The sequence below is a fragment of the Bos grunniens genome, chromosome 1 (genome assembly GCF_055505025.1).
Source record: "Bos grunniens cultivar Pamir isolate PY7600 chromosome 1, Bosgru_T2T1.0, whole genome shotgun sequence".
Lineage (NCBI taxonomy): Eukaryota > Metazoa > Chordata > Mammalia > Artiodactyla > Bovidae > Bos > Bos grunniens.
The window spans coordinates 121,283,404-121,298,176 of record NC_141165.1 but is presented as its reverse complement, the minus strand read 5'-3'; the positions used below and the strand labels follow the sequence as shown (position 1 = coordinate 121,298,176).

The 14,773-nt window shown below is 34.2% G+C and overlaps 1 protein-coding gene and 1 long non-coding RNA gene across 7 annotated transcripts in view; one reads left to right on the top strand and one right to left on the bottom strand.

The window, feature by feature from the left end:
- The window catches only part of ZNF654 (zinc finger protein 654), an 86,369-nt gene extending 75,218 nt beyond the window's left edge, over nucleotides 1–11,151 (top strand). For 2 of the 5 annotated variants that reach the window (XM_086321558.1, XM_086321539.1), the window contains 3 exons: nucleotides 1,747–1,888; nucleotides 5,128–7,474; nucleotides 8,060–11,151. In XM_086321558.1, coding sequence (XP_086177684.1) covers nucleotides 1,747–1,888; nucleotides 5,128–7,474; nucleotides 8,060–8,067 — 2,497 coding nt within the window. In that variant the 3' untranslated portion in view covers nucleotides 8,068–11,151. Of the gene's footprint in view, nucleotides 1–1,746; nucleotides 1,889–5,127; nucleotides 7,908–8,059 lie in introns of those variants that run through there. The other 3 variants (XM_086321549.1, XM_086321529.1, XM_086321566.1) reach the window with 2 other exon arrangements.
- The window catches only part of LOC147380176 (uncharacterized), a 78,400-nt gene that overhangs the window by 60,791 nt on the left and 2,836 nt on the right, over nucleotides 1–14,773 (bottom strand). Inside the window, exon 2 of one of the 2 annotated variants that reach the window (XR_015134811.1) lies at nucleotides 7,423–7,504. This is a non-coding gene — a long non-coding RNA (uncharacterized LOC147380176). Of the gene's footprint in view, nucleotides 1–895; nucleotides 7,505–14,773 lie in introns of those variants that run through there. The other variant, XR_015134800.1, reaches the window with a different exon arrangement.

Here is a 14,773-nt window from a genome sequence, read left to right as displayed (position 1 = left end):
AGAGTTACTTGATAAGGACTTTGACAGATAAGCTCATCTTAGAAATAATTATTTTCCAAGTAGAGCAATCAACAAATGAAAAAGAGAATAAATAAAGCACATTAACTGACACTGAGGAAACCAACCTAGAAGAATGCCCAGGATTCATATCCTGATCCTTCTGACTCCTAAACCCATGTTTCTGTTGCTTTTAATACCAGAAAGCACACTGAACAAGTACTAAATGAAATAATCTAGGAGACTGGTAGCAGATTAGTTTAGCAACCCCTATAGAAGTACATATGGAAAATTAAAGGGTCTAAGGTGGTAACATTGAGAATGATAAAATTGTGGGCAAAAGTATAATAAAAATTAGAGACTATGAAAAACAAACAGGTTAAAACCAAACAGGTTAGAGGAATATTTAGTGTCTTTGGGCGACAGAGGATGAGATGGTTAGATGGCATCATCAGTTCAATGGACATGAACTTGGGCAAATGCCGGGAGGTGAGGGACAGGGAGGCCTAGCGTGCTGCAGTCCATGGAGTCACGAAGAGTTGGACACAACTGAGCAACGAACTGAACTGAAATGGATTAAAGTGATAGAAACCAGTCTAAATTGAAATAACCAGTTATGCAAACTGGAGAAGTCAGAGCTAGAGATTTGGGAGCATGTTATGAAACCTCATGAGCTTCTCAAAGGAATTCTGTGTGCAAAAAAAAAAAAAAGTGGACGGTAAACTGAAACTTAGGAACACCCACACAGCTAGTGTGAAATGGAAGTGAAATTTTGGTTTTACTTTCTGTGTTGCTTGCCATCATTTTTTGTTTTGTATTCTCTGTATTGTCTCTCTAAATAGAGTATGTGCACCTTCATGATAGTAGTCAAACTGTCCTTAGATTTAATAGCTTTAAGTGCTGGGCTCAAAGTATATAATCAGTATATTGCTTTTAAAAGAAATATATTTTCATCAATTATTTTAATACTTTTTAGACTAAGATGCTTTATGTAACTTTTATGACACTTTTCAAGGAATTCTAATTTGCTGAAATTTAATATCCAAACATTTCAACTATACCTTACAATTTCCTTTGTCTCAGAACCCATTCCTCGCTCCTGTTGTTGTTGTTCAGTCACTTAGTCGTGTACAACTCTTTGTGACTGCAGCACACCAGATTCCTCTGCCCTCCATATTTTAGAAAAGAATCTACCTGTGAAATATTTTAAATGGTCCATAGCTTGTTCCTTTAAAAGTACTACACTGTAATGGAAGAGTAGATGGTATAAAACATAAAATGTCAGAATCAGTGCTATAATATACTTAATACTTTTAATATGTAGTACTTTTGGTATCTTAAAAGTATGAACCATTTCTTCTTTGCAGAAAGTACAACATTGATTTCTAAATTTGCAAGTGGATATTAATTTAAAGGTCAAAGTTATTTTTTTAAGTAATCTCATTAATATTGGTATATTGAAATTAGAATGTGTTTTGATCAAGTACTAGAGATGCTTTAGGTTTGTTGGCATATGATTGGGATACATTCTGTACCATTGCAAGTCGTAATTTCTGATCTCTCCTTTTCCCCCAGCTTCTGTTAGTCCCAAACAGGTAGCTTTGGAAGTAGCTTGGAGTTAACGTAATATCCACTTACACCCACTTTGTATACATCCCAGGCAGGGCACTACAGAATAAAGGAAAGACAGGTAATGTTTGTATTTGAATAAACTGTATTTTTGATATTTCTCTTTTTTCTCATTTACAGGGAGTTGATTTTCATATGGAGTAAACTTCAGCTAAAGTCTAATCCTTCAAAACAAGTTTTTGTAGATCAGTGCTACCAGCTTTTAAGAACAGCAACTAATGTGAGAGTCATATTTCCTTTCATGAAAATCATTAAAGATGAGGTAAATAGTATATATTTATCCCTTCATTTTAAGTTAAATGACAGTTCACGGAAACTTGCATCTCATAAAATTTATTTGATCATGTAATTGAAGTAAAGAAAGATTTTAAGGCCACGTTCTCCATATATTATATACTCCCCTCCCCCTAACCTCAAACTCCCAAGACACAAAGCTTATACGTAAATGAAAATAACTGGAAAAAAAAAGAGATAAAAAGCCAATTTAGTGTTACGTGAAGTTTTATGTGGGAACAACTTGCTTCTGTAAGAAGCTGTTCTCTCTTTTCTTAAAATTAAATAAGCCTGTCACTTTTAACATTATTCTAAATCCTGTTTATATAATCTTAACTAATTTGCAGATGATCTTTGTGTAACTATAGGTAATACCTAATTCACTGTCATAGAGAAATACAGTTCATAGTTTTAAGTTTGATGTTTAGAATGAAAAGGAACAATTAATTCTGAGGCATTTTTGAAACCTAAGGACAAATTTTTAAAATGTTTATTTAAAATAAGAGTAAAAATCCATGACCTGTTTGTGAAGCAAGTTTTTCATGGGCTACTGGCAAGTGTGTACAGTTCTACATAAGATTCTTATATACACATGAAAGTAGATCCTTAGATCTTTTTACTTTTTCTCCTCAAATACTAACAGAACTTTGAATACAAAGATAGGAAAGATAAAGCTACCTTACATTTTCGATAGCTCCATTTAACTGAATCTTTATGTGGGTTACTTTTAAATACATAAGGAAGCATCCATTAAATAATATATTTTAATTTTTTATACATTTATGCATTTATCATATTTATTACTGCATTACTCATTAGATGTATGACCATGTAATGATCATATTCCCCTGATAACAAAGTTTTGTATCATATTCCAATGATATAAAGCATTGCATCAGAGGACTTTTTAGGTTCTTTTTAGCTAACTACACTAATAGCTTCATTATTAAATAGTGATTTGTCATTTAAATGCATCATCAAAGTTAACCTCTCATGTCACCAAAAAATGGGAAAAAAAAAAAAATCTATGCTATAGAGTGCAAATTTTGCACTTAATATTTGAAGTGCATCAGAATCACCTATAAAACTTTTCTAAAAATAAAGATTTCTGTCTATATTTTTTAAACAAATGATTCTCATCTCAGATGGTAAAGAATCTGCCTGCAGTGCAGAAGACCTGGATTCAATCCCTGGATCAGGAAGTTCCCTGGAGAAGGGAATGGCAACCCACTCCAGTATTCTTGCCTAGAAAATCCAATGGACAAAGGAGCCTGGAGGGCTACAGTCCATGGGGTTGCAAAGACTCAGACATGACTGAGTGACTAAAACTTTCACTTTTCACCGAAAACTGAGAGACTCTTACAGAAAGTTTAAAATATAGGTGAAGTTCAGTCAATTATCTTAGAACTTTCTCAATGTCACATGCATGGTCAACCTAAGAATACATGATAAGAAAAATTCAAAGATGAAGTAAGTATTTAAAATGTGCTTAATTTCTTATACACTCTACTAAAAACATTTTTATCTGATGGAATAGATCATTCATATGCCTCAGTGCTGTGAAAGGAGGCACAGGTAATGAATGCTGTATGAGTTCAGAAGGAGACGTTACAGATAGCGTATCTGAAAAAGCTTCACAAAGGAGGCTGCTTTCAGCTGGGTGTTAAATGGTAGAATAGGATAATACTAATATTTGTAGAGGACTTCATAGTTTACAGAGCCTCTTTTCCTCATTTTATTATTTGGTTCTCATAACTGTCCAGTGGCATTAACAGGAGAGTGTGGATGGGGAAACTAATCAAAGAGTTTAGTTACTGTGGGGTTCAGGTTGCTAGAGATTCAGAAGGGACTGAATATTACACTAAAACTTGAAACAATTCCTAAATGTAGTGGAATTGTTAAAGGCTTTCAGGTTAGAAAGTAGCCTTAGCATGTTCACTTTTGTGATGATCCTGAAATTTTTTTAAACCTCAGCAACTAAGTACATTATAATTCATGAAGAAAGGTAGAGGATGTAGATAGAACTTTGGAGAAAAAGAATGAATTGTCTTGAAGTAGTGGATTTGCATTTGCTGTATCTGGAAAATTTTATGCAGGTTTTGTAACTGACCATTAGAAATTATAAGTAACAATAAGAAATAAGAAATTTAAATTCAGAAAAGGATTCCAAGTTGTAAATGGTAGATTTACAGAAGACTAAAATTGGTATAATATATTTGATCTCATTCATTCTGCAAACACTTATTCAAAGGTCTTTATATGCCAACTCCTGTGCTAACCACAGAAGATAGTAACCACATGAGATACTGTCCCTGCTATTTAGGATTCTCAAAGATTGAGTAGGAGATAGGTAGGAATTTACCATCTAGGTAAAGTGATATGCAAAGTTAAGGTCTGCTTGTAGAACTGTAAGTAAGGGTTACACAGCATGTAAGGAACTCAGAGGACATGAGGATGGCAAAGTTGTGTTCCCCCCGCCATCCGTAATTTACCATATGCAGCCGATATGATACACACACACAACTGTTAAAAACAGACTATTTTATCTCTTTCTATTCAAATGAGCAGATCATTCCAAATCACTAGAGGCATTATTTATAACTTGAATTCAGGTGGATAATCAACAAATTCCCAACTAAAAGCTTGATGCAGTTATATTTGAGTCATCAGTAAAAGTTTCAAAGCTTGAGTACTTTTCAGATAACTTTCAGTACGTTCATTATTCTGATACCTTACTGATTTGGAAAGTTTGTAATTGCCTTCTTTATATGGATTACATTTCTCTGCTTATTTTGATAAATAATATTACTTAATAAGTAAAATAATATTATTTAGTGCAGCTTTATGAATGAGTTTCCATAACCCATCCTTTTTTTAAAAAATCTAGATTTGTAATAAACTTTAATCACCATAAGTTTATGACGCATTTATATTTTAATCACCATAAGGTTATAATATTTTGTATTATGGTTAGTAAGGCTCATAAACTTGAAAATTAAATAAATTGAAGCTAAAATGCTATCTTTTCCAGGTTATTCTCAAGTAAAATAAATAAAAATTTATTTATATATTAAAAAAGAGTAAACAAGGCTACCCATTGAAGAAAATTGCATGTTTAGAATGCTATGTTTGTTTATTCAGCTTTTGTTTCAGAGTTGTATTTTAAAAAGATAAACTAGTAAGTGTTGATTTTTTAGAAGGTATTCAGTGGTAATTTTTCTTTTACAGGTTGAAGAAGAAGGCTTACAAATTTGTGTTGAAATATGTGGTTGTGCTCTACAACTAGATCTTCATGATGATCCCAAAACTAAATGTCTAATTTATAAAACAATTGCACATTTTTTACCAAATGATTTGGAGATTCTCAGGATTTGTGCACTCTCGATATTTTTTCTTGAACGCTCCTTGGAAGCTTATCATACTGTTGAAGAGCTTTACAAACGTCCAGATGAAGAATACAATGAAGGCACAAGTAGTGTTCAAAATCGTGTTCGTTTTGAATTACTTCCAATTTTGAAAAAGGGATTGTTTTTTGATCCTGAATTCTGGAACTTCATAATGATTAAGAAAAACTGTGTAGCATTACTGAGTGATAAGTCAGCAGTTAGATTTCTAAATGAAAGTGCACTGGAAAATTCTGCAGGTAATGTAAAAAAGGCATTGGATCAGCACAGTTTAGAGGAAGGGCTTGACTCTCTTACAGATCGGAGCCCTGGAGAGCTTGATCCTGATGATATATCTGGAGTGCAACCAAAAGGCCCTATTAACGCAAAGAAAAACCTTACAGCTCTTAATGCTTCCAGAGTAGATCACAATGTCCCAAGGCATCGGTGTATGTTATGTAACAAGGAATTTCTAGGTGGTCACATTGTAAGGCATGCCCAGGCTCATCAGAAAAAGGGTAGTTTTTCATGTGTGATATGTGGCAGGAAATTTAGAAACAGAGGACTTATGCAGAAGCATTTAAAGAATCACGTTAAGAAAATACAGAGACAGCAAATTGCTGCAGCTCAGCAAGAGGATCAAGAAAATCCTGCTTTAGAAGAAATGAATTGTTCTGATACTTTCATTTCATTTGAAAATGGGAATTCTGATAATAAAGATTTGGAAGTAGAGACTATTACTGGTTCCAGTGACAGAAACAAAGACGTCATCCCTGCACATGTGGGTGAATTCACTGAAATTCCTGTAAATGTATCAGAAGATGTTATTGAAAACATTACTGAAAATGGCAGCCCTGATACTTCTTTAAATAATGTCTCAGAGCCATTACCTATCTGTGTGGATGACTATGAGGAGGAAGAAGATGAGGAAGGTGATTATGAAGAAGATGACTATGACCTGAATCAAGAAAGTTCAGTACTTCATAAAATCAATGGAGCTGTGTGCCATCCAAAAGACATATATGCAACAGATCAAGAAGGAAATTTTAAGTGCCCTGCTCTTGGCTGTGTCAGGATATTTAAAAGAATTGGATTTCTGAATAAGCATGCAAGGACTGTACATCCAACTGATTTAAATGTGCGGCAAACAGTAATGAAGTGGAGCAAAGGAAAATGCAAATTTTGTCAAAGGCAATTTGAAGATTCTCAACATTTTATAGATCACCTTAATAGACACAGCTATCCAAATGTGTATTTTTGTTTGCATTTTAATTGCAATGAATCATTTAAGCTGCCATTCCAACTTGCTCAGCACACAAAAAGTCACAGGATATTTCAAGCTCAGTGTAGTTTTCCAGAATGCCATGAGCTTTTTGAAGATCTTCCTCTGCTATATGAACATGAAGCTCAGCATTATTTAAGTAAAACACCAGAATCATCTGCACAACCAAGTGAAGCAATTCTTTGGGATGTTCTTACAGACTCAAAATCTAATCATCAGGAAAAAGACTCATCTGGTAATGAGAGACAGACTACTAGTCTGCCAGTTTCTACTAGCAAATCAAGGAAAGATATTACAGAACCAAAGACATGTATAGAAAGTATGGAAAAGAAAACAGACAGTTTAATTCAGAATGGAAATGAACATTCTGATGACACTGTTTCTGATACAAGCTTGACAGACCAAAAGATGCCTGACATAGAACCAAATTCTGAAAATAATTGTAGTATTAATGATTTAGTCAATGGACACAGTGGAATAGAGCAGACACCTTTAGTTTCATCAGATCCTGCTTTGAAAATTGATACAAATAGAATCAGGACAGAAAACGGTTCCATTTTACCCAGTGTTGTACCACAAGAACACAATACCCTGCCAGTATCTCAGGCACCTTCCAAACCAAATCCGACGAGCGAACACACTTCATATGGCTTAATTTTAACAAAGCCATATGTCAGACCATTGCCTCCCAGTTACCTTGATGAACGGTACCTTAGTATGCCAAAACGCAGAAAATTTCTGACTGATAGGGTAGATGCCTGTTCTGATCAAGATAACGTTTGTAAAAAATCAGTGAAAAGATTAAGATGTGGCAAATGCCTGACCACCTACTGTAATGCAGAAGCACTTGAGGCTCACCTTGCACAAAAGAAATGTCAGACCCTCTTTGGATTTGATTCAGATGATGAAAGTAAGTCTGCTGTCTTCTCAGTAGGTATATCTGTAGAAGTAGAAAATGCCATAAATCGTCATAAGGTTAAAAAAATTAACATTTGTATAACACAGATAATAAAGCACTACTCCATACGTTATTTCGTGTAATCCATATAACCACCATAAGGTTCTGTTCCTGTTTTATATATCAAGCAACTGACATTCACAAGTAATTTGCACAGGCATAGGCCTATGAACTTGTGGAAGCCAGAACTTAAACACAGTTTTTTCATACTTTTTGGATCATACATTTTAACTACCTGAGGCTTTTCTTCATTCTATGTTTTTATGTAATAAGAAATCTGAAGACAAACTAATTATGATGAAAATGTTTTTCATCTGCATGCCAGAATATAAAACAAGTGAAGCTGAGCCTCTATTACAAAAACAAAAATTTTTTAAAAACAAAATAATTGAAAAACTGAGCTAAAGAAGAACATACTTTTCTACTAATATTAATATTCTTTGAATGAGTAAGGGTATAAACAAACAGGAAATCTAACTTAGAATACTAGATGAACATCTATAAAATATGAATTAACAGACGTGTTCTGTTTTACAGGTGCCTGATAAAAATGTTTCAGAAAGATCTGTCGATCAAGCAGTAGTGTGCAAAATGCACTACAAGAAAATGCATCATCATTTTGCTATTTCCCTGATGGCCTTAATTTTAGAGCGATCTTGGATTACTAAAGATAAAGACAAAGCACATTTTCTAGAATGAACCCACAGAGGAGATGTGCTGGTTTAGACTCCAAAAGGGTTATTACAAAACTCCCAAAGTACCAGTTATCCAGAGAAACCACATTTTTTTTTTTTAAAGAAGTTGATGATGATCAATAGCAGCATGTTCAGTTTCGCTTATGTGAGAAACATGTTCAGGCAACCAGTCAAAAAGAATAACCAGCTATGGCCTTACAGAAAGGGAAGAACTAACCCATTATATATATATATATATATATATATATATAAAAGAAGGAGTGGTTTACAATAAACAATTTAAAGTATTCTACAAATAGGATTCTTGTCATGCGTAATCAGATTTTGTCCTTCTTTTGGATCAAACATGCTTTAAAGAACCATTTCTATTTGGTTTATTATTATTTAGAAACTGACAGAATAAAACTTACCACCATCCTAGCCATAAAAGATTGTAACTTGTTTCCAGAGGATTGATTAGGTCAGAGTTCAATGAATGACATGCCAGCATTGAAAATTAACAGGAGGCAAAACAATAGTGCTTTGCTAATGAGCTCTTGACAGAACCTTCCACTTTACATTTTTATAATACCAATGAGCTGTAAGCAGCAGCCTCAATACTATCGGTAACTCTGGGGAGAGATGGGAGGAATATAAGACCATTAAAGGCTGTCTTAGATGTCTTAGTTGAAAGAAAACACTGAATTGCAAATTTTTCAATGTGAATAATGGTATAAGCACACTGGGATATTTCTATTTGTATATAGAGTAGTGTTAGGACATTGCTTGATGATTCATAGTAAGGTCCTTTAGACATTAATGTGAGTTATCTAAGTACAGTCCTATGAAAATAACTGGCTGTAAAAAAAAAATACGCAGCCAAGAATCAGGTCAAGAATTCATTGGTTTTATTCAATTAGAGTTTATTCTAAAATAAGCCATATTACTCATGCTTTCTTATTTATTTCTGATAAATTTGGCCTGAATAGTGATTTTTATATATAAAAGGAAATATTTACACAAAAACTTGCACAGCAAGAACACAGTAAGATATATTGATGCATTTATTTTCTTTGATGACCAGTAATTTTCCTAAGGAAGATTTTAACTTAATAGCCAATAAATTGTTTAAAAAGTTTTTAAAAATACCCTCTCCGATGTGTTCCACTTATATAGTCTTTAAAAGAAGAAGCTTAAAGACTTCCTTTTACCTAATAGGGTATTAATCTATAGCAGGGGTAAAATGAACAAAAGCTGCAAAGGTAGATTCCTTAAAAACAGAGCTATTAACGTACAAATATGTCAACCAAATATTCCAGTTATTCCAACTGGTATATTCTTGTTCAAAGTATATAATCTCATGAGACCCTACATTATAAATTTTTGGATATTAAAGCTTCTTAAATGAAGCCACTAAGGAAGTGAGACTTTTCTTCGTGGGCAGCATATTAAATTAGGATTTCCAGGTCATGGTAAACCAGATATCTAAAATAATGTCCCAATTTTATTATTTATCATAGGCATTTACTACTATGCAATTGATAGTCATCAGTCCATTTCAGTCAAATCAGGTTTTTGTTTTGTTATGTAGCCTATATTAGGCTATGGATTTTACATTTAAATAACATAAGATAAACAACTTGATCAGATTTTTATGTCTTTTAAGGTCAACTAAAAAAAAACCATTTTCCATGCTTCCTGATACTAAAATATAATACTTGAGTTCTATTTCAGTTCAGTCATGTAATAAAAAAGCCTGTTTGGAGACTAGTTCATATGGGCAATGAAGTTATTTTGAAATATTTCTGCTTTGTATCTTTTCCAGAAGTTTAAAATCACAGCTTAACATTTTATCACATTTTTAACTTTTTATTTTTTATAAGTTGTAACTATTGACATAAATCCATGTCTGCAAATTGTTTTCACTCATTCTGTAGTTCATACCAAAATATTTTAAACATATTCCACTTGTTATTTTTTTGTCTTTAATTTGAGGTTTTATTTCTACTTTTGTTTTACTAAGGGAAAACTTTCTGAAAGACTGAGATCAAATTGGTTTATACATCAAGGGATTGTTTTATAAAATTCTATTGGACCACAATGTTCTATTTCTAACCTCTTACCAAATAATTGCTATTGAAAGAATATGTGCATTTTCTTATGTATGCCTTATAAAACTTACATCATTTTGCTTTTACGAGGTGCATAAACTTCTAACACTTTTAATGTGGGATTCAGAAGACAAGGAAGCTTTCTTCTTTTTCCTCAAAATCTTCTCTTTTTCTTCTCTACTCCTTCTATTTTAAGGGTGTGTTTATCTTACATGGACCAGGTTTCAATCCTTCATTGTCAAATAAAAATTTCCATTGAAATATTAAATACTAGCTTTCTGCCATGTTTCAGTAAGGTCAAAAGAATAGCAAATCTGAAATTTTGCTGCTCAGATATTATGGAGAAGATGGAAAAGGAGACCCTTCGTGGACAAGGACACTGGTACTTTGGGCTTTAGCCATATTTTTTTTCTTTTAAACCACCAATTATATAATGAAAAGATAACTTATAACATCAAACTTGTGATTCTCTTCAAATCACACTTGAAAGTACAGCCGTACTCCTTTCATATTTGGTTCAAACTGTAGTATGGGTGGAAAAACCTAAAAAGAATGGTAGTGTTTATTTTTTAATTTATTTGGTACTGTAAAACACCTTTTCAGAATGACTAAATGCTGCATATGCATTTTGGAATTGTTAATATGTGAAAGGTATTACAGATTCAGCAAGAAAGGAAATTTGTGCTTCCTTGTTGAACATTAAATTATTTTACTTTGCATTTTATAAGAGTACAAATTAAAACTGAGCCATTGAACTGCAATAAATCAACAATAGTGTCTCATTTCAAGAAATTTTTTGTACTGTACATAGATTTGTTCAATAAAACATTGTCCTTGTTGGTAATGAAGTGTTCAGTTTTATGTAGCACATTACTTCAAAAGGAATTAGGCTTAAGGTAAATGTTAAATAAATTTATGCTTCATAAGAGAATGAGGTATTTCAGTTAATATTACTATATTCAGATTATTGAGTGATTTTAAAATACATGGAAAACAAAACTCTAAAAGTTTACACAAAATAGATATTTTTAGACATTGTTTAAACTAATGTCCATATGCAGGAATTACAAGTTGATAGAACACTGTTTACTAAAGTTATTTCAGGTAAGTAGTTTCAGTATGAAATAGTAGCCTCTGCAAACTTAGTACATGAAAGACAAATGTCAGAACTCTCCAGGACAGTGGATGGACTGATCTACATTGGTAATTCTTCAGAGATGAAGAGCCTCTGGTGGAACTTAAAGACTGTGAAGTCATTTTGAAATAAGATGTACATTATGATAATTGGTTCCTACAGAAGCACCTCAGTGGGAACATGTTTAAGCCAGTAATCTGTACCTAAAAGGAGGTCCTTGGTCATGAGGGCTTCTACTCTTTTGGCTTACTAACAAAGGTAAACCTCCTATACTTTTTGCTATAATTTTCAACTTAAGTGAGAGCTGAAGTAGAAAGAGAAGCTCTTTGATGCGATGATAGCACTGCAAATGAAAGAATAGATATTCTGTTAATTATGGTGATTTGCAAATATTACAAATGTTATGCTTTGAAAAACACTATGAGAAAGTTATTAAAGCATTCCAGAGCTGAGATCTAGGATTCACCATCTATGATTCATGGTCATATGATCTTAGATGATTAAATAAATGCATTGAGGTATTTAGATATAAAGTTACTGGGGTTATCTCGACTTCCTATTTTTTCTTTTCTGAATTTGAGGAATGCTGGGAAGCAATCGAATGTTAAATACATTTCCAAGACAAATGAGTTAGATTGCTTTCATAGCATAAAATTCATACTGATTTCAAGAATCAACCGATAATGAAGCCAGAAATTTGGGCTGTATATCTACCCATACCGGAAATGGAGGCAATCCAGTATTACTTCGAATAAAAACTAAAAATGGGAGAGAGATCTATTCCTTATTTATGGGTAATGCAAATGGAGAAAAAATTACTGTGTACCAGCTTACTTTATGTATGTTACCTCTAATTGTTAACCCAAATATGGTTAGCAGCAGTGCTTTTTAGACACGAAGGCTCAGGAAGGTTAAGTAACCTGGCTAGTCACATAGCTAATAAATGCAGAGGTGAGAATGAAAAATCTGATGTTTCCTCCTAAAACCACGTTATGTAGTTTCCATTCTGTCATGCAGTTTTCCCTACAAATGTGGGGCACAAGTGGATCTGATAATATCCAAGTGGAGAGGGTTAGACTTGCCTGAGGATCAGTGATTTCAGAGACAAGGATGAAGTCTGGTAGACATGGCTGCTTGATGTTTCATTCTCTACTAGCAGTGATTCTTAAAAGTGTGGTCCCCAGAACATCAGCATTATCACCTGAGAACTTATTAGAAACGCTAAATTTGGGGGACTTCTCGCAGTGCAGTGGTTAGGAGTTGGCACTTTCACAGGATTCTGTAAGTTACATTGTGCCCTGTCCCCAAGAAAACAGAAATGCTAAATTTTTGATCAGCTGAGGGACCAATCTGTCCTTAAGTCATCTAGGTGGGTTTGATACACACTAATGTTTGAAAACCACAGATCTAAATCAACAAGGTTCTTCATATTTCCCTAGCAGGTAAACTATTAAATGTATAGAGCCGCCTTAGAAACCCAATTTCCAGGGCATTTAAGGAAGTCACCTTTAATAGGTTTTAAACAACTACTGTTGAATGAATATTTTTACCAGATCTTATACCCCAAATCTGCTAATCTAGAAAACTTTTTTTTTCCCATGAAGTATTCAGTGAAACTACCAGAATGTAGTTAAATGAGAAAAGCTCAAAGATGTGAGATCAAATGTATTCGAATTCTAGCATGATAGCTTTAAGGCAACTAAGCCCATCCCACAGAGCTGAGACTTTCATGTCTGTTAAAAGGGGAGAGCCAATCTTCAAAGTTTAAGAATTAAGTGCCTGAAGGGCCTATTGCTGAGCCCTTCCTGTTACAATTTTACTGACTTTACTTTCTTTTCATGTTATGGCTCCTGTACTGTCCTTGTTCTAGCCAAAAACAGCCATGTTGTTCCATGCAGTTTTCACTGCTACTCCCTCTACCTGTACTTCTTTTTCTGCTTCACTCATTCTTTGCTTAATCTTCTTGAGCATCATTACACTCTCCAGAAAGCAGATCTCTCTTGATAATTCTGGATTTCTCTATTGAAACCTATATCTCCCAGTCTTCCTCCTCTCAGTAGACAGCAGTTCCAGTTGCTCAAATCAAAACTTTCCAGTCATCCCTGACTTCATGTTTTCCACTCTCACCTGGACTATTAATCTTCTAGTTGAGTTCCCTGCCTTTCTGGCAGTCTGTTCTAGACAGCAGCAGCCAAAACCATCCAGTCTGATTATAATCCTCCAATGGCTTTACAGTTCATTCATTTATTCAACAAATATTTATTGCATACTATGTGCCAGCCTGTTTATAGACAATAAAAAAGAAAAAAAAAATCCCTGAATCCCAGAACTCACATTCTACTTGGTGGGGGCGGGGGGTGGGTAGGTGCAAAAGTACAATATAAATGTTATAGAGAAAAGTAGGTAGAGAAGAATAAGTAAGCATGGCATTGTAGGTGGTGATTTTAAACAGGATGATAAGAGATGATGATAGCACTTTTGATAACTGCTGAGCAGGGGAAATAATGAAGTAAGGGAAAGACAGCCACTCGGACATCTGAGGGGATGAAGAATGTGCCAGGTAAGAGCAAAGGCTCTGAGGCAAGTACCTGCATGGTAAGTTTAAGACATAAAAAAACAAGAAAACCATTGTGACTAGTCTGAAGAGACTGAGAATAGGAAATACAGACTGAGGTAAAAGATTAAAGCCACAGTCTTTACAACGGGCTGTAAGACTCTAGACTGCACTATTTGATACAGTAGCCACTAGCTACAAGTAACTGTTAAAATTCAAATAAAATTTAAAATTCACTGACAGCTATACTAGCTGCCTTACAAAAGCTCAATGGCTATGTGTGGCTGGCTGACAGTTACTATATTAGCACAGATGCAAAATAGTTTCATCTTAGAAAGCACTTTTGGAGAGGTGGTTCTGTATCAGTGGTTCTAAATTGAGGGAATTTTGCACACCACCCCGCCCCCCACCCCAAGGAAATATTTGAGGAAGGAGATATTTTGGCAGCCCAACTAGTGGAGAAGGTGCTACTGGCATCCATTGGGTAGAGGTCAGGGATACAGTTGGGCATCCTATAATGCACAGGACAGACCCACAAAAAAGAATTATCCTGCCCAAAATGTTAACAATGCCTCTGTTGAGAAACCCTGCTCTAGATCAATCTTGACTACAGCTCTAACCGCACTTCTTACCGCCTTCTCTTTGCACAAGCTGCTCCAGCCTCCTGGCCTCCTTCCTATATGCCAAGCATTCTGTTCTTTCCTCAGAACCTCTATTGCTGCTTTTTCCTAGAACACTCTTCTGTGGTTCAGTCTCTCTTACTTTTTTCAGATTTTC